This window comes from Hylaeus volcanicus, chromosome 1, assembly GCF_026283585.1.
Source record: "Hylaeus volcanicus isolate JK05 chromosome 1, UHH_iyHylVolc1.0_haploid, whole genome shotgun sequence".
Taxonomy (NCBI): Eukaryota; Metazoa; Arthropoda; class Insecta; order Hymenoptera; family Colletidae; genus Hylaeus; species Hylaeus volcanicus.
The window spans coordinates 32479379-32497808 of record NC_071976.1 but is presented as its reverse complement, the minus strand read 5'-3'; the positions used below and the strand labels follow the sequence as shown (position 1 = coordinate 32497808).

Here is an 18430-nt window from a genome sequence, read left to right as displayed (position 1 = left end):
GTGCTTCGGAATCGCGAGTTCCTTTTAATTTCCTTCTTCTGGCTGTCCGCGAGTAATATTTACGAGATACCTCCGGTAGCCTAATATAGACCACTTATTGTAGTCTACTCGTTCCACTACCAAACGCCACGCGTCGAGATCGGTTGAGTCGAGTAACGTGAAAAAGTTACGCGGCATACGCGGACACGGAAACGTTGGAAAAATGCGCGAAACAAGCTGCAATTTAGAATAATTTATGACAAGTCCTAACGACCCGCTTCCTTAAAATATGACTCGCATCGCCGAAGATGCGAAACAAGCTCGGCGTGAATTAGGAGATACGTCGTTGATTGGTGGCCCCTGATTGTCGAACTTGTTAGAGGATATACACGCAAGATGTCCGAGTTCTCTTAGAATTACGTCATCGATGCTCTCGTTTCGATAAATGCAATCGTACGTGCGGTAGGTTTGATTTGCCGTTCGCTGAAATAGGAGTTAAGGAATCGCGTTTGAAAGTCAGGAGAGACAAATTGGCCGAAACGATTTCGCGAGAATGTAACTCTTTCTGCGAGGTTGAGATGCTGGTTCTTTTCCTAGCGACGAAAAGACCTTTTCAAATTGTTCGTAAATTGCGAGGGTTTTGTTTAAACGATGAAGCTAATTATCGTTCTTTAACGACCAAATTAAATCTTTCGATTTATCGGTTACCGATTGATGGATATCGCCGACTCGTCTAATTGCCGCGGATAATTTATTTCAACTTTCTAATCGAAAGCGTACACGCGGAAACGGCGGCCGACCGGAGACGATGGATCAACATCGAGCTTTTCAATTAGCGAATCGTCTCGCGGCTCCCCGTCGACTCGATACCCGGCGACGCACGTTAATTAATATGACTTATACGCGTTTAAATTACGCGAGAGCTAATCCCGTGTCTCGTCAATCGAGATTCGATAGGAAGTACTAAACGGCGAAGCGAGAATCGATGACGGGTACGAAGGACGATATTTACGCGGTCTATAAATCTCTCGAAGAATCAGACTTTTATGGATATTCGCGAAGAATCGCTGGGTTTGAAATGGGAATCGGGTGTCTTGGTAGCGAGAATCAACACGCGTTACTTCGATATTGCGATTTATTAAATAAACGCTTCTACTTCCTCGACGACGGTTGTACATTTATACAAAATTGGAAAAAAGGCTCGGTGGCATCTGTCTACCGATCCTGCGAGTTCTTAGGCTACGCCCATTTTACGCTCGACGAACATCGTATTTACAAAATTACGTTTAATTTCGATTCGAGAACGACGATATTTACACTGTATGTACAGGACACGCAAAAACACGCGTCCGAAATTGGCACAGATTCAAGATACGCGCTGCCTTTTCATGGAGCCGAAGACCACTTCATCGTCTTCGATTAGGAAAGCGGCAAGGTAGAGTAGTCTCAAGGTATCGAATCGAAAACGTACTTTCCAGAGCTCTGACGAACTCCGTCGACGATCGGATTTCCGTTAAAACTCGCAGAGTATTTCGACGAATTCCGTTTCAACTCGATTCATCTTTGGTCCGGATACTCCGTTGATGCGATCCTCTTTGTTTCGACTCGTTGTCAACGCGTTCAGCTTTGGTCCAATTCGCGTTGACGCCTTCCGCGTTGATACGCCTCTTCGTAAACGCATTCGGCTTTGATCTAATTTAATTAGAGTCTGTCAACGCATTCAGCTTCGATCAGATCTTCCGTTAACGCGTTCTGTTTCGATTCGGCTTTTCACCGAGCTACTTAGCTCGAACTCGATTCTCCGTCAGCCAGTCTCGATTTACCTTCGACGAATTTCGGGTCATCCGGCGAATCCTCGAAGGCACGGTCCCCGAGTCGCTCGATCGAACTTCGGAGGTGGGTCAGATCGATACGCTACCGATCGCGGCGAAGCTCCGTATCCTTCGGTCGGTCTCATTCTCTGGACGGGTGCTGAGAGATCGAATGATGCGGCGTTATGCCGGGATGAGATAGCATTCCGACTTGGTAGAGGCTCGCCGAGGCCAACAGTCCCGGATGAGATCCGTACAGCGCCGTGTGATGTTGCCTGACCGCTGACATCCTCAATTTCTCAATCTCGGCTTCCTGCATGCGCTTCGCTTTTGCTCGGCGGTTTTGAAACCAGATCTTCACCTGCAACAATGAAACGGTTCGGATTTGTACTTGCGGGCTGCTTGCTCGTTACCACGGTCGATAGTTTTGTCGAGGTTCTCCGTTGCGGTTTCGCGGTAATCGACGGGATTACGTTTCGTCGAGGGATCGTGACCGCGACCTATTGTCGCGATTCTTACGAACGGCCGCTATTTGTCGCCGATCCGCCTCGTTTGAAATATCGAAACGGTGATCCAGCGTAAATTTTGTTCGTTGGCAACGCTACAAGAATATCGGCTTCGCTCGAAATAAATATCTTCTCATCGTTTCTAATAGAATCTGCTCGAAACCGACTCTGCTCGACTCCGTTAAGTGACTCGTCTTCCACGTAGACGTCAAAACTCGAGGCGGACCGAATTCGCCAAGATTTTCGTGACATCTTTCGCGACAATGGAAGCGTAAAACGAATCGTCTCGCTGACAGACATGCGAACGAAATCGTGTCTCGAAAATCGGTGCGACGGGAACCGAGCCAGAGATAATTGGTCGGTCATCGCGAGGTATTGTCGGACGGGTTTCGAGCAATTTGTAGTCTATTAATAAAATTACCGTGTTCTTCGCCGACGTAGCGAATACTGCACGCTTACGCGCGCTAATTACCCCGCATCTGGCAAGATCTGTTAAGTGCGAGACCCTTGACTCGTGGGGCTGGTCGCGTCGGTGAGAATAAAGAGAGTCGAGTTCTCGGTTAACGTCGGTGCTAAATGAGAAACGTCGATCGTTAAACGTAATTCCAGAGATTCACCGCCGCGTTGAAAACGATAAGCGATAATAAACCGCGGGGTCTCGGCACGAAGGTCTCGTGCAACGTACATGGTGGTTCGAGAAGTCGAGACTATAGTAACCACGTTTTCGCGTAGATGCAAACGCGATATTCCGATATTAAAAAGTAGGAAAGAGACGCGTTTTATTGTGCTCGGCGCGACCCTGTACGATACACGGTGGATAGAACGAGAGTCTCACCTGTGTTTCCGTGAGATGAAGAGACGACGAGAACTCGGCCCGTTCCGCGACGCTGAGGTATTGCCTTTCTGTGAACTTCTTCTCGAGCGCCAGCAATTGTTGCGTGGTGAAAGGCGTCCTCGGCTTCCGGTTCGGCTTGTGTTTCCTCAGGTTGCACTTGATCTTGGGCGGTTCGCCGTTCTCTGGAACCGAAAGCGGACCGTTGACGCTCGGTGGTAATTCGCGAAGACGGTTCCCGTGTGCTCTGGACGGGCACGGAACGCGTTCCGCGGGCTAAAGCGAACCCGAACGGACTCGAGCCGACCGCAGCGTCCTGTTTTTGCCGTTCGTCGGATCGATCGCGGGGAGAACGGCAGGCAGGAAAGCGAGCGCGTCTTTTTAAGGGTCGATTCATAATTTTCCCGTCAGAACGGCGCCGCAAACTGGCCTCATTACCTTTTTGCCCACCGACCGCAAGATTCCGGCCACGAATTGTTCTTCCAACGCTACTGCTTGTATTCATTAGCGGGGACATATCTTCCCGGCGAGAGGTGCACCGATAATAACGCGCTGACCGTTTACGCGATCGCTGAATAATTCCAATGTTTCTTACAGTAATTACGATTTCCCGTCGTGTAGCCAAATCGATATCGTCGATTAGCCTTAGAGGTCAAAGTATTCCAACAGAAGGGACTATGCTAATTGCAAACACCGTTTCGACGCTCCGACGACAAACCAAATCATCCCCCGTAAAATCCCCCGCTCCGCCCTGGTTGTCGCGACTCGTACAACAAACCGAACAATCGGCCACGACGAAACAACGGAACATCCATAGAGAGAACGAGCGAGAGTCGCGTCAGAATATATCGGTTATATTCCCCGAGATTTGTCTCGAGACAATCGACAGATTTGTAGAGCGGAGGTGAACGGCTCTAGAAACGAGAGATCTCGAGACGAGACAAAAGGCCGGATCGTCCTCCTCGGCCACTCTTCGTCGCTTCTGAATTTCAAATTTTCACCGAAACCCCCGGGCAGCCCTCCCGCCCCCTGGAATCGCGTCCTTCCTGCTTCGAGATTCGCGAACAGGGCTCTGCGATTCCAAGACAACCTCTCCAAAGGAGGAGAATCGTCCTTTGTGCTCTTCTCTCGCTCTCTCTCCAGCCTCCTCTTGTCGAGAGGCACTCTCTTCAAAGGTCCCAATTAGTCTCGGTATTCGAGGAGCTCCCCCGTCTTCGTCTTTCTTTCGGCACGTTTCGGTTCCTACGTTCGCGGCGGCGACCGCCGAAAACGCGGCACGGTCGACTTTAATCCGCCCCAGCGATCGGGAACGGGCATTCGAAATAATTAGCTGATCTCGCGAAGATACCGCGGATCATCCAGAGCGAAGGAGGATCCGCGGAGATCCTTAGCCAGCCGTTGCGTAACGATCTACGAGTATTTGGTAAACGATCTCTTTGCGATCCGATCGTCGCTTTGGCGTCGGCTAGGCAGCAGATCGTTTCATTATTGAAATCCCTTTAACGAAAGATTTTCGGAATACAAATCGCTTCATCAAGTATATTAGTCGACTTTGATTCACCAAGAAAAAATGTAACGTTTTTGCCGTAAAAAAAAGCGTGATCGGTGAATTATTTCGGAGAACGAAAATGGGGCAAGATTCGAGCCGGGCAAAGTCGGCGTTCGAAAGAGAATTCAATTGAATGCATTTGAAACAGGAACAAGAACGTGTCGATCTATGCATACCGATCGCAGCGAATCGGTAAAAACGTAACCTTTCGGAACGACTTTCATGCAAATTACTGAAATAATTAGCTGATCTCGCGGAGATATCTAAAACAGTGCCGATTGTATTGAAGAAAAGGCAAGGTGAAATCCCGTTCGTCCGGGAGAGCGCTCTTTGTCGGTTGCGTAACGTTTTCATGGGCCACGATTTCTCGCACAGTCCTATTAGCGGAGTCGATCGATAAACGGTAACGCGCATGAATTTGCTCGTGCAATTAATAGAAATCTAACTTCTCCAACCGGCCGCTCGACGTTGCTCGAATTAAAAAGTATTCGTCTCGTTTACTCCTATTGAGTTACCGCGAGAGTCACAATAAAGTTGCACGTGTTATTACGCTTTATAGATGTCGCGTTCTCGGAGTATGAATTTAAGTGACTAATTGATTTGTGCAAAAAAGTGTTACGTTCGTTTGAAAAACAATCGTAAACGTGTAATATCGCATTTGTACAACTGCGTCGTAAGAATAAATTGCATCGTTAAACTATAATTTCTATTACTAAATTCAACTTTGTCTATACAAATTTTTTGTTTCCTCGCTTAGAAGAAATATGCAACTTACACGATGTAACGCTACGTCATGCTTCTTACTCGAGCCAACAACGTTATCAATTTTGCTAACGAAAGAATGGTAGCAACACAGGTTACGATTGAAAACATTTCCTGAAGAGCGTTGCGAGAGCGTAAGTGCGAAGGCAACCCCTTGGCACTCCATCCCTTTTCGAGAACAGTCGAAGTAGAGTGCGGCGGAGTAAAGTTTGAAGGGTTATGCAATCTGCGAGAGCACCCTCCACGAGAGACCATATTTCAAAATTACGCTTGTTTCCCCTTGCGCGACTCGTCCGTTGTACCTCCTGCCTGTTTCGCCGCTAAGCGATTATGGGCGATTGTGTTCCGCATGCGGAACTCCCTAAATTGCGGCACAATCGCGCAACAATGATCAATAAATTGATACGGTGACCGCGGTAAAAGGCGATATCGCGCGTTAAAGTTCCGCTGGCTCGTAAAAGGATCAAAATCCAACTTGATTTTCGTCCTTTGCCATCGATATGGATGCACGTACTCGAAAAAGAGCGACGATAAAAAGTCGGAGTTCGTCTCTATGTGCGTTGCTATAGTCGAAGCAAAATAAACTGGCCGCTCGAAGCCACCGACGCAGCCCCCTCACCATTCGATAATTCCCCCTCCCTTCCCCTTCCCCTTCCAATTTTAAAGATACCACAGCGCGCGTGTCAATTGGCGGATAAAAATCGATTTTTTTTTTAGCGAGCAGTTTAATTTGCAGTTGCAACACCTTTTCGTAACAATCTGCCATTGTTGGTGTCGCCTGGATTCCACCGACTCCGACAAGAACCGACGCTCTGTTCGATCGCTCTGCCTCCGTGCGACGAAGCGAGAATACTTTGATTGCCTCTTTAACGAGAGCCTCTCGCAATTATCAAGCCGCGACCTCAATAATTAGTGTTAACGATGATTCAATCGCGACGAGTCATCCGGCGCGTTCCGAGAACTGCATTCCTTTCGCGGTGATTTTAGGTGAGTAGGTTTCGCCCCGTAATTGAATTGCAAATAACGTCGTCGCGTCGATAGAGTGTGTCTCAATTTATCAATTAGCGCTCCGCGAACTCTTTTCGCTCCTTTTAAACCAAACTTTTGACACCGATTCGCCGCGCTATCCGTCGCTCGTCCGTCTTAAAAAGGTAAATCGGTATAAGTTTGTTGGAACGGAAATGCCACGTCTCGCAGCTATTCGACGCAACGCGAAAATAGAGAAGAAAAGGATCGGAGGTTTGTCAGACTTCCGTTGACCGGTCAATGTTATGCCAAAAATATCCGAGCGCGAAGACGAGAACGGCAAAGAATGTCGGAGCCGTCGGCTTCATTGAACGAATCGCGACCGCGTTCACGATCGCGCTAACAGCCGGGACCCTAACCACGGACCGAGCCGCTTAACGAGTTTACAATCGGACCAGTTTCAGGCCAAGCGCGAACTACGAAAAGAATCCCACGACGAAGATCGCGTCGATTGGCGGCCAGCCAGGGGACCGAGTCTCAAAGACGAACCGTATGCGGCTGTCGTCGGCCCGGCAAATGGCAAATAGCTTCGCCAACGGGAAAAAGGAGAAAAGGAAAAGAGAGAGCAAAGTACTAACCGTTTAGTGGCGCGTGATGAGAGAAGTGCGAGGGGAAGAAGCTGGCGGTGGCGGCCGCTGCGGCCGCGGCCGCGGCTGCGGCTGCACCCTGATGACCGCCACCCCAAACAGCCGGATGGAGGCTAGGCGGAATGCCAGAGATGCTCCCCAGGCTGGAAAATCCACCGATGTAAGCTGGCGTCGGTCTCACGGGGGTTGGGCTGCTACCGAGATGCTGATGTTGGAGCTCTTCAACGTCGACCAAGCTGTTCTCGTCTTCTTCCTCGATATCCTCGGTCTCGGAGCACCTGGATCGAGCTCCGTGCGAGCTGCTCCTCGGGGACTGCGAGCCAAACTCCGGTTGACTGGCCGTTGAGGTTTTGGGAGACGTGGAACACGCCACGTCCGACGTTGACGCGGAGTCCGTCGATGTTTGAACAACGTAGTCGAGAGTTCTGGACGCGGAGCGTCGATCGGACGACTCTATCCTGTCCAGTTCCGCGTCGTTTAACCTGGTGAATATTCGTGCGTCGATGGCGTTCCTGGACGACTCGCAGGCAGAATACCGATTCGGCCTCGGCTCGTGAACATTGGGAGAGACGGAGAGGTACCTCGCCCTGTAGTCTACCGGGTACCTTTGTATCGTCGGATTTGGAACAAGCGTCGAGTGTTCTTGCCTGACGGGCGAATAGGATGCGATCGGCGACGACCTTGGTGACACCGATGACGTCTCCTGTCTGGGATCCGGCCTCTTGGTATCGGCCAAGAGCGCGGCGACGGAGAAGCTTAACCGATGTACCGGCTTCGAGGTAGGTTGGGGCGCTTGTGCCTCGTTCGAACCTGGACTGGTCGATGGAGGCGTCACCGGGGAGGTCATCCTTATTACTGTCATTCTTGGACCGCGATCGAACACCTGCGATGCGCGCGTACTCTTCGCAAAGTCACTCTATCGGAGACGTTGATCCCCTAACGTCTCATAGTCCGGAGAACTCGACGTAAAATCTTCTCACTGATATCGAGGAACGAGGCAACAGCGTGCGAATATCGTATCGGTAACTTTGTTTGTTTTCACTGATCGACCGGCACGTCGATTGGTTGCGTGCGAAAGAAACGATTCGTTGGTAAAACGGAGTCTCGATCTCTGATCGCGTGACGTGTCGACGTCGATAAACAAGCGGTCGATGCGATGTGATGCGCGTTTGACAGGTGCCGGGATCGACGGATCGATGGATCTCCGACCAGCTGACCTGAACTACCTCTACTCGACTCGAGCTCTCCGTGTGAACTGACTTTGACCATCGCCTGCTGCGGCGCTCCGAGTTTTTCGTTTTGGAGCCGGTGGCGCCGTGTTTGCGGGGGAAGAGGGGCGCCCACGGCCTCGTTCATTGGAAAGAGACAAACCGCGGGACTCGGGGAGGGGGATAAAGTGTGAGAAAGGGGAAATCCAAAAGGGGCGAGGCCTCCGTGAGGCAGAAGGGGCATGACTCGATTCGCTCCGCCTCTCTGGCTGGGTTCCTCTCCGTGGAACCGGCTGAACGCGGCTATAGACCCGCTGATTTTTCCTGTCAGGGATAAGTTTCTCTCTCGCGAATGCGACCCTGCCGTTTCAGGGGAGGCACGGAGGGCAGAGATTACCGTGCTCGGTTTCTGGTGGGGGTACCGAGGTCCGCATAGCGAGAGGGAGAGAAGAGATTTTATCGTTCGACTCGTTTCTCTACTACGGAGACGGTAATGAGCGTAATTGACCAATTAGGGCCGGCGATTAAGACTCAAAAAATTCAGACTCGCCTGGGGAATTTTCGATCGTCGTCTCGTTATCGATCCGACTCGAGGCTCCGATAGTTCGCGCATCCGGTGCATCGTTTTTGCGAAAGGTGCACCTCGAGTACTCCAATTTCACGACCGAGCCCGCGAGCAATTTTTGTTCGGACGCGAAGCGCGATCTCGATCTGAGAAACGTTCCGTTGGCGGTGTGTCGCGTCATATTTCGAAAAGCGTAAAAAGTAAAGACACGTTCGGACAGAGTTTTTCCCCGTAAATTTGGTTGGCTCGCGCAGCCAGGTAATATCGATTCGCAGTCGAACGCGGAGCGAGTGGGTCCCTCGCGGCGCGGAGGCTCGCCTCTCGGTCGTTCATCCCCCTAAATCGAGCACGTCGAGATTTTCGGGCCACGTCCGCGAACGCTCGTTTGTTCTGACGGCGTTGAGATCCCATCGTCGTATCCGTCCGTCATATTTACGGTGGCCACGTGACGTAGCTTTTAACGATAAGCAAAAACAAATGCCTGCCGATAGGGGCTGCCGATAACCGGACCGAATAAAACCTCATAGATGTTCTTCCATTTGCACGGAATTGGCTCCAGCCGTAAATTTCATCGCGCGAACTTCCGCCGTCTCGCGCTGCCACCTCATCCGCTCTGCAAAGGGGATCGATATCTTTGCTGGAATCGATGGAAACCGTTCCGTTCGTTTCCATCGCGCGTTGTCTTCCACGTTGCGCAACAAAAGTATACGGATGCCACGGTGTTGGTGGAACCAGTCGATCGAGTCGGCGCGATTTGCGTTTCTATCGTTCCTTTAAATTACTCCCTTTTCTAGTGATTTGCGTTCAAAGATTATCAAAGAAAGCGAAGCGTAATTTTTCATCCCCCTACGTGCATCAACCGTCCTAACGATAATCGTCGTCTAAGACGAAAAGCCTCGGAGTTGAAAATCTACTCGAACGTTTTTCAACTTTTCTCCCGATACGATATATTTGGATTTTCTCGTCCGACCACGAAGCACGATGGCAATTAATTGTGCCGCGAACACGGCGACTCGGCGATAACCGAAAGCAAAGCCAGAGGCCCGATTGAAGCTGTCGATAACGCGGCGGAATAAAACCTCATAGACGTTCTTCCATTTGCGCGGAATCGACTCCAGCAATAAATTTCATCGCGCGAACTTCCCTGTGCCGTCTCCCGCACGAACCCCGTTCCCTCTTTGTCGGTGTCGATGTAAACTCGTAGAAATTTATGGCGCCAGAAACTGCAGATTAAAACGGTAATTGTACATAGTTTCGCGCGGACAGATCGCTCTGTGCCAGGAAATCGGCTCGAGCGCGCGCGCGCGCGCGCGTGCGTTTATCGCGTCGTTATAGCTTATTGAATTTTTGATCGTTCGATCGTCGTCTTTTCTTTCAACTTTGAAACCGAGTTATCATGCGGAATGCACACGCGCGGCGTCACGAACCTGGCCGATCGCTAAGAAATCGGCACGGTGCGTTAAAGGTGAACGAGGTTATAACAGAGCGCGCTTCGCAATCTTTCATTACCGGAGGTATTACGGCTTTACGGACCATTGCCTTCCGAATTGGCTTCCGCGAACGTATCAATTTCGTTTTCCTTGATAGATAACTTTCACGTTTCGTTAGGCGACGATAACGCAATTGCGAAATATTTTCGAAGAATGGAGCTGAATACCAATTTCCATGGAACACATGTTAAAGGGTAGAGATTATGGATTACAAAACGTTACTTCGATCGAACCTCGATTAACGACAATAAATGAAATAGGCAAAATAAAGCGAAGTTTCCCTCTTCGTAAGCCAAGGAGTTTCTTTATTTCTCTAAAAGGCTTGAGTAATCGTGGTATACTCGCGCAATCGTCGTAGGATTCTCTGTCAGCTTCGGAACAACCAACTCCCCTGATTGCAACCGAACCGTTCCCAATCCCATCGAGCGTAATATTAACCCTAACGAGTATCGTTCGATTTCAGCGAAACGGCTCCCCGTTCTGGGATTAATTTAGACTCGAGCGCGGGCGAAATTCGAACTCGATACCATCGCTAATCATTTCTATAAATGAAACGACGCTCGTTGCTGGTAATCAAGCGTGTTTGCCGACACCGTGGGCAGGAAACGAGTGTTTTCTATTAAAGGTCGCGCGCGCGGAACCGGCGTTGACATTATTAAACATCGGCTTCCTAATAATTAAGGAGAACACGAGCAAGATCGGGAGATGTGGCTGGCAGCGCATAGAGAGGGATGGGCCAATTTGGATGGTTACCAAGGCAAACGATACGTTAAATAGATAGGACGGCCGAGCGGTGGGGAAGCCGACATAATGAGGACCACCCGCTAACTCCGCAAGACCTACTCGGTACACGTACTCGGTGTGTCACCGAGTTTCGCTTGCCCTTTTCGCTCTGCCATTCCTCCGGGCAACTATCTTCGCGGCATCGTGCGATTCTCGGAGAAAAACAGACGTTTCGAGATCGTCCAACGTCAAACTTGTCCAAATATCTCTCGATAACAAAACGTTAGACGAAAAGTGTCATTCTTTACTTTTGATTTATTTTCGTGGGAAGAATTATACCTTCCAAGATTCGAAAAATTCTGAGTAACTTACGAAGAAATATGTAAGCTTCCGGACACATCGATCGCTTCGACTTCCCCGAAAGATAAATTCCACGCTACTCGTGAATAGGACAAAATTATTAGGCAGAGGTGAATAATTGAGATGCTCGACGACTTCCTGATTCGGTACGCTCGAGACACCCTGTACACGCGGACGACAAAGTGCCACGTCGTGACCGTTAATTATTAGCGCGCCGCTATATTGAGCATGAAAACACTATTTCTTTCGTCCAGGAGAGATTCAAGTCAAATTGGCGTTAAAATTGCAATCACGGTGGTCCGTCTCCAGCTCTTCCTCCACCTCTTAACCCCAACCGCTGGTGCTTTCACTGTTCCTCGCTTCCTCCCGTTCACGGAATTAGATCGTCTATTCTCAGAGAAGTTCCACGCGCCGGACGTATCTAATAGCCGTTTAGACAGATAATTTCTTACCGTAAAAAAAGAGTACCCGTCCCGTTGGAGTACGTGTTCTTCTCTCCTAGCGGAGGGATCGCGGTCGATCGCGCTCACGATAATGTTCATTGTTGTTTCGAGCAATCCCATTAGCGTGGATGTATAAGGGATTCTCGATTCACGGTTGTCCGATTTGCATATCGAGTCGGTTACCGTAGGGTTCGACGTTTCATTTTCACAAATCATACTCGCCTGCGCGATCGCGGTCAAAAAGGATACTCGTAATTAACCTGTGCCGCGTACACTCGGAGTCTTCGTCAAGTTAATCGAGAAATGAGCATTCCACGATTAGCCGATGGAACCGGAATCGAATCACGGCACGCGTCGCGACGACAGATTCGAAAATTACACTTTACGATCTCTCGTTTCTCCTCGATTGGTTCCCCGTTCCGATGGAACGTCCCGAACGTTTCGATTTAAACGGGATACCGTGTCGCGGCGAAAAGCAACACGAGCGCGTATAACGATCCGGACGAACCGATTCCGCGCTTCCATCGGGACCGCGACGTAATCGTTGCTCGTTTGTTTCGGATTTCTGCGAGGAGTCTGCCGTCTCTTCGTGCATATTCCCGCGTCATTGAAACGAACGAGCCCGGACACCGTAAGCGCCTTCGTTTCCCGGTTTTTGCGAACCCTCTCCCCCCTCCCCCGCGCGCCGCACTCGATAATTGAATATCGAAGCTGGAATGGCGCGGCTGTTGGCTGCGCGACGAGGATGTTCGACACGGAGATGGAAACGACGCGCGAGGGTTGGAGACCGTACAGAATCGATCGGTTAATCAGTTTTTTGACAAACTCCAGAATTTCAAATTCCTGCGATGACAATTTTCGGTAGCTGCTCTTCGACGTATCCACGCGATGTACTTCTCCTCCTGTCATCCTTTAGCCGCTATTTTCCGCGAAAAAAATCACGCATCCCCCTCGAACGGGAAACAAAAAAGAACGTTAATCCGTCTGAAGCGTTGGATTCGGAATCTCGAAAAGTCTACGTTCACCTCTGTCCAGGGGGTGTCCATCGGAGAACAAGGGTCCGAACCGTTGGTGGGGAATCAGACGAGGGGCGGCACGGGCCGAGGGGAGGGTTCAGCGACACGGCAAAAGGCTAGCGTACTGGCGAGAGAGCCGCGACGGGGGAGAAAATCGATATTTTAATTGGACAAAATAATTGGAACGAGCGAACGAATGGAAGATCGTAATCTCCGGGTTCCCTTTTGTATTGGCGAACCTGCGCGTCCCGACCACCAGTTCTCGTTCCTCCAACCCCCTCGTCGATTTCGCTCCGGCCTACCGCTGCATCCTCCCCAGCACCTCCTCTTCCTGCCGTATCTTTCCCACCCTCCATTTCCTACAATTCTATGCGAGCCATTTCACGTCAAATCCGCGTATCGAGTAGTTTTCGCTTCTTAATTTAGATTCTTTTTCTTTTTTTTTCATTTTCAACCCCTTGGTACCGCTGACCTTCGTCAGGTTCATTATCCCAACGACTTCCATCCCGTGACCTCGCGTTTATAGCTTGATTAATAGTTTAAAACGAAATTTGCTGTGTCGGGAACAGCGATTCGTAAAGCTCGCGGAAGCCGTGCCTCGTGGATTCGTGATAATGGTCCTGCGATAATGGTCCCGCGAGCGCACCAAGCGTCGAACGGTAACGCGCATGCGTCGTTCGCTCGACTCGGTACTGTTCGGTAATGTTCGATAATTTCTCGTTGTTTCCAGTTAATTAAATTTCATTTTCCCCCTGCTAAGCCGCTTTCGCGTCCCAGCTGATCCCCGAGCGGCGCGACAATTGACTATTCTCGTCGCGGTCGGTGCGCCCTCAACGGGGTCAATTTCATCTCGGTTCGCTCGCGAAATTAGAATACACCTGCGCGGAAAACCGCCGTCGGCCCCTTCTCGAAACTTCAAAGAGCCACGGGAAATCCTCGAGTAACTGGCTTAAGATGTCCGAGATTTTCGAGACGGGCTTTCCTCCCCGACTTGAAAGATCGTCGTTGCTCCAGCAATTTCGAAACTCTTCCCTCTACCGAGGGACGGTTTGCCTGATTTCGAGGCTATCGCGTACGAAACGGGATATAAATTTGTACGATTAACCGTTCGATGCATGGTCGATCTTTCGTAACGAGATAGAGCTGTCCGTCGTATAACGAGAGGTGTAAAATATGATCGTCGTCGTTCTACGTATCAGCGTTTCGTTGATCGTTGGGTGATAAACCGTGACCGAAATCATCGGCGCGAAACGAGTCGCGCGGCCAATTGCACGAGGCGCCCAAATATTTTCGCTCGAATTTCATGCCGCGTGAAATGGAGCGCGACGCGCGACGGAAAGATCAAGAAAAAAAAAGCGAACGGGCGAAGGAGAAGGGAAGGAAAGGAGAAACGAGAAGGGTCACGGTCGAGAAAAAGGGTCGCGCCGAGGGCGCTAGGGCAGTCGACACCTCCACACGTGTTCGCCATGCGTGGCTAGTTAGAGAGGCGCCTAGTAGCCAACTCGAAAGCTAACAAGTATATACGGTTCGATGCATGTTCGTAGCCCACCGCGTATATAAGCTTGTTAGCCCTTAACTGGTCTACTCCCCGCCCCGTTACTTCCAACTTTTGCCTGCCCTCTAATAGTTCATTTGTTCCCACTTCGCTTCCGCTCTTTCACTCTCGACCCTCGATTACCTTCTTCGAGGGAATCTCGAGATTCGTAGGACCTACGTTACTTTTCCTTGGAAAATCGTTGCGAGGCGCGAGGGCAGCTGCGCGAAGCGGTCCAAAGATTTCGAGGACCCGGTCGAGCGGTGAAAGGACAGCCGTGAACCGCTGATCGGCGCAAACAGTTTTCACACGGCTCGAGAGTTTTGGGAAATCATTAATATCGCCCCGAGAGGGTGTCCCTCCGAGTAGAGTGCGCGAGTCGTTAATGGCCAGGCACGGAAGCGTGCGCGCGGTTCTCCGCGTCGCCACTTAATGCTTCCGCTTGGTAAAGGTTTTGTTGCCGCTTTTTAAGTCGTCGTCCCCCGAGATTTATCGCGTGTTTAGATCGCTCGACGCCTCGGGAGATTAAAGCATTAAATATAACCGTGCCGGCAACGCCGGCTTGCAAGCAACCAGAAAATTACCTCCCGTTCACGTCCTGGAACGAAAAACTCGCGTTTCCTTTGTCGCTCGGCACCACCGTTTAACCCGAATCGCTTCTCGAACTTCAACGAAACGACGATCCTGGCTCTCCGCGCGATTCGCGTGGTTTTTCTTTATCGCCGTAAATCATGCGTATCCGGATGATGGAAGGAAACATTATCTACTCGGCTGTCGGAGATGGCTGGGAAGGGTTGCGAGCGTTTAATTCGTTATACATATTAATCGCGGCGCTGGCAATTACGCGCTGCTAACGACCAGAGTGACGTACGAGCCGACGCGTTTTCGTAAACACGTTTACGGAGGCGTAACCGGCGCAGCTGCAACGGCCGCTCGTGTTTCTTGAATTTCATGGACCGCCTCGACGGTCATCTTGCAAATTGCACCTGTCACGACGCGTCGTAATTAGCGGGACGCGGCTGCGTGCGTTGCAAACGAAAAGAACTCTGGATTTTCGAACGCGTGAAAAATCCTCGAGAACCGCGAGCGAATCGTTGAACTGAAACGTAACTTAATAAACTTTCAGGCGAGAAACGCGAATTCCTGAACGCGAGGACGCATGGGAGCTCGAGTGGCGAGCAGAGAACGGGTTTTTTAATAGATCATTGAGGCATTCGTATATCACGGGGAACGAGAAGCGGTAACGAAGTGTTAATTGCAGGAGAAAAGGAAAGCGTCGCGGGGAAACTTCATCTCGGTGATTTAGCAAAACGCGGCCGTGGCTTGTTAGCGTTTCTCCGGGACGCGTGTAAAAAGCGCGAGCTCGAGCTAGCCCGTGTCGCATTAGCGTTAATTTCTCCGTTACGTTGGGAACTCGAGCAGCCGTGGCTCGTCGCGAGCCTTCGATTCTTTTTATCCGGTGCCCACTTCATTAGCTCTCGCGCTTAATCTTTTTGTTCGCTATTTTTGCAAGCACCGGTGGCCGATCGTTGCTATTCCAGCGACTTCGCGAAATACGGAAATCGTTTCTCGGAATGCTTTTTATCGACGACATCGGTTACTCGCTCGGCACGCTTGGTTTTTCCCGTATTTACGAGAAGCGATCGCTGACGACAACTCGAAATATCGTCGACGCAGATTTTGCGGAACGATCTTCTCCGAGTCGAAGCGACCGAGCACGCGCCGGTCTGGCCGCCATTATTTCGAAGACTTCAAAGAATGCCCCTTGTTCTGTTATCGGTACAAGATACCGGCGTACGCAACTCGTAAAACGAGTCCCTTGGCTCGTTTCAAAGCCTATGTTTAGCCTGGACGTTTCGGAGATGAATGGTCGCTGCGCGTCTCTTCGAGCCTCGTTTTCAATCTTTTTCTTTGGCCAGTGCAACACGCGAACTATTCTGCTCTCGTTTCAGCCAGAAAGACTGCTCGCATAAAGAGCTGCGAGGATTTCGCTAATTAGAAGTGTCAAGCGTCGTGCGTTCGACCGATTAAATCGACCTCCGAAAAGCCTCAAGTACCACCAAAATTGAAGGATTGAAAGGTGATTATCAAATTACGAAATGTGCATGCATATGTTCCGAGGCGTGCAATATTTGCGTTGATATTGCTTTGTCTTGAAACGAATTTGTCTCTGTTGGTGTTTGGTGTTGGAGCACACGCAAATTGAAACGGCCACGCGTAAACGCGCGTAGTTGCGCTAACGTTTAACGACAGGAAGCGTTGGTCGAGAAGAACACGTGTTTCGGGGGTTTCGCGCGCGTTCTTAACGATTACACTCGTGTTCGACAACTGCCTCGTTATTTCGCTCTTAATTATACCCTCGGTTTTTGCTCCTTTTTTTATCGCGTCCAAATTTAATTTAACGATTAGATGTAAAAATCTACTGAAGAATACCGACAAATTCCGGGACTTATTTACAATGAAATTAACTACCTTTAAAATTAGAAGCACGACCGCTGGCGAGTTTCGTTTACTTCGAAGGACTCGGGTCGAACCGGAAGCTCCGGCTTGTTGAACTCCGGACACTCGGCCGGGATTGCTATAAAGGAATTGGAAATAAAATTTATAACGGCGATTACGGAGTTTACGGCGATAACCTTATTAATTCAGTCGCATTTATCTTTTCGTAAAAATTCATTAAAACGCCGCCACGGCTGCGATCCCTCGTTTTATCAAAGGAATTATGGCGATGACATGAGTTTATCCACCGTTTATCTCGATTATGGTAATAAGCTCGCCGAGTTTACAGCGCTAAACTCCAACCAGGATAAGTTGCCGACGAGCTGGCCAATAAAATCTCCGCGATAATGACATAATCATCGATATCGCGATACGCGCCAACAGGCAGCGTGGAATCACGGAACGGCACGACACACGCACCGGCAATTACGCGCGATTGGCCGGTGCCACATCGGGCACAGATGAATCATATCTAGCGATGGGACCAAGCGTGTCGCAAGTGCCATCCAACCGATCCATTTCGATCCTCGTCGACCAGTCAGAAATAATACGAAAGAAATCCTTTTTCGATGTTTTTCCATCGACACGTTTTATTCGAAATCTATTACTCGCGCGATCACTTCGTTGGTGGACGCGGAATACAAGGAAAGAACCAACGCTCGAGGTTCTCGCGCGAGCAGTCGGTCGCTTCGCAATTTAAATTCTGCCAGACACCCTTAAACGTTCGCGAAAGAGAGAACCAGCGGAGAGCCAGAAGCGAATGGCGAAAAGAGAGCAATCGGAGGTGTCCGGTGCAGGCAGCGGTGGCTGCGACAGGAGAGTTTGTTTTTTGAAGTCTGTATTGCTTACAAATGTCTCGGTGTAAAAAGCGAACAGCATGCTCCTAATGAGTCTGGTTGTTAAAAGACCTCTCCCGCCTTTTTTACGCCACGATCATCCTTTTCGCTCCGTCTTCATTCTCTCCTTCTCTCGCCCTCGTTCGTCGTCGGTTCTCCGGTTCCATTAAGCCGACATTGTAGCGTGGAATCTTAATATTTTCGACAACGGACTCGCAACTCTGCCAGTGAGTTCCGTGGATTCGTTTATTTCGGGAAAACGAGCACGCGAGTCAGTCGGTCGCCGGGAAATAAAGTTCGGAGAACATCGCCTACGGTCGCGCCAACTGAAAAGTCTCGACGGTTTTTATGGGGCCCACGAATATTGGATTCCGTTTTCGGTCCAACAGAGGAATGTTGAATTTCCTCGAGGAATTCCATCCGGTGTATCGAGTGGACGTACGAGGCTCGATTAGGTTGGCTCGAACGGAGCACGGGCGAGCGAGGAAACGACTGTATGCAAAAATCGATAGCCTGCTCGGTGACCGAAACCTTGCCAGGAGCAGGCAGCGCTAATGTCGGTCGTTGTAAATGGTTCTTGGGCGCACTTAAACGCCCATTTCCTTCGAAATCCGGCCAAATCGCTTAGGTCGAGCAAAGCGTTCCAATTAAGAGGTATGCGTCTCGCTTCTGGCATCTCGGCAACGAGACGATATATTTTTTTC

The 18430-nt window shown here is 50.1% G+C and overlaps 1 protein-coding gene across 1 annotated transcript; it reads right to left on the bottom strand.

Annotated features, from left to right (window-relative positions):
* Positions 1-1100: 1100 nt before the first annotated feature.
* On the bottom strand, positions 1101-8303 carry LOC128872364 (muscle segmentation homeobox). The gene is made up of 3 exons (XM_054115015.1): positions 7044-8303; positions 3132-3313; positions 1101-2151 (listed from the first exon to the last, which is right to left on the bottom strand). Exons 1-3 carry the CDS (start codon positions 7912-7914, stop codon positions 1933-1935), a joined length of 1272 nt encoding a protein of 423 aa, XP_053970990.1. The 5' UTR covers positions 7915-8303; the 3' UTR covers positions 1101-1932.
* Positions 8304-18430: the final 10127 nt, after the last annotated feature.

What these genes read in the sequence shown, in the direction of transcription:
- LOC128872364 (XM_054115015.1), bottom strand. Translation starts at nt 7,914, where the DNA reads ATGACAGTAATAAGGATGACCTCCCCGGTGACGCCTCCATCGACCAGT. An exon ending in TCATCACGCGCCACTAAACG is followed by an intron (nt 3,314 to 7,043) that starts GTTAGTACTTTG and finishes TTTCGGTTCCAG; the next exon opens with AGAACGGCGAACCGCCCAAG. An exon ending in TTCATCTCACGGAAACACAG is followed by an intron (nt 2,152 to 3,131) that starts GTGAGACTCTCG and finishes TCATTGTTGCAG; the next exon opens with GTGAAGATCTGGTTTCAAAA.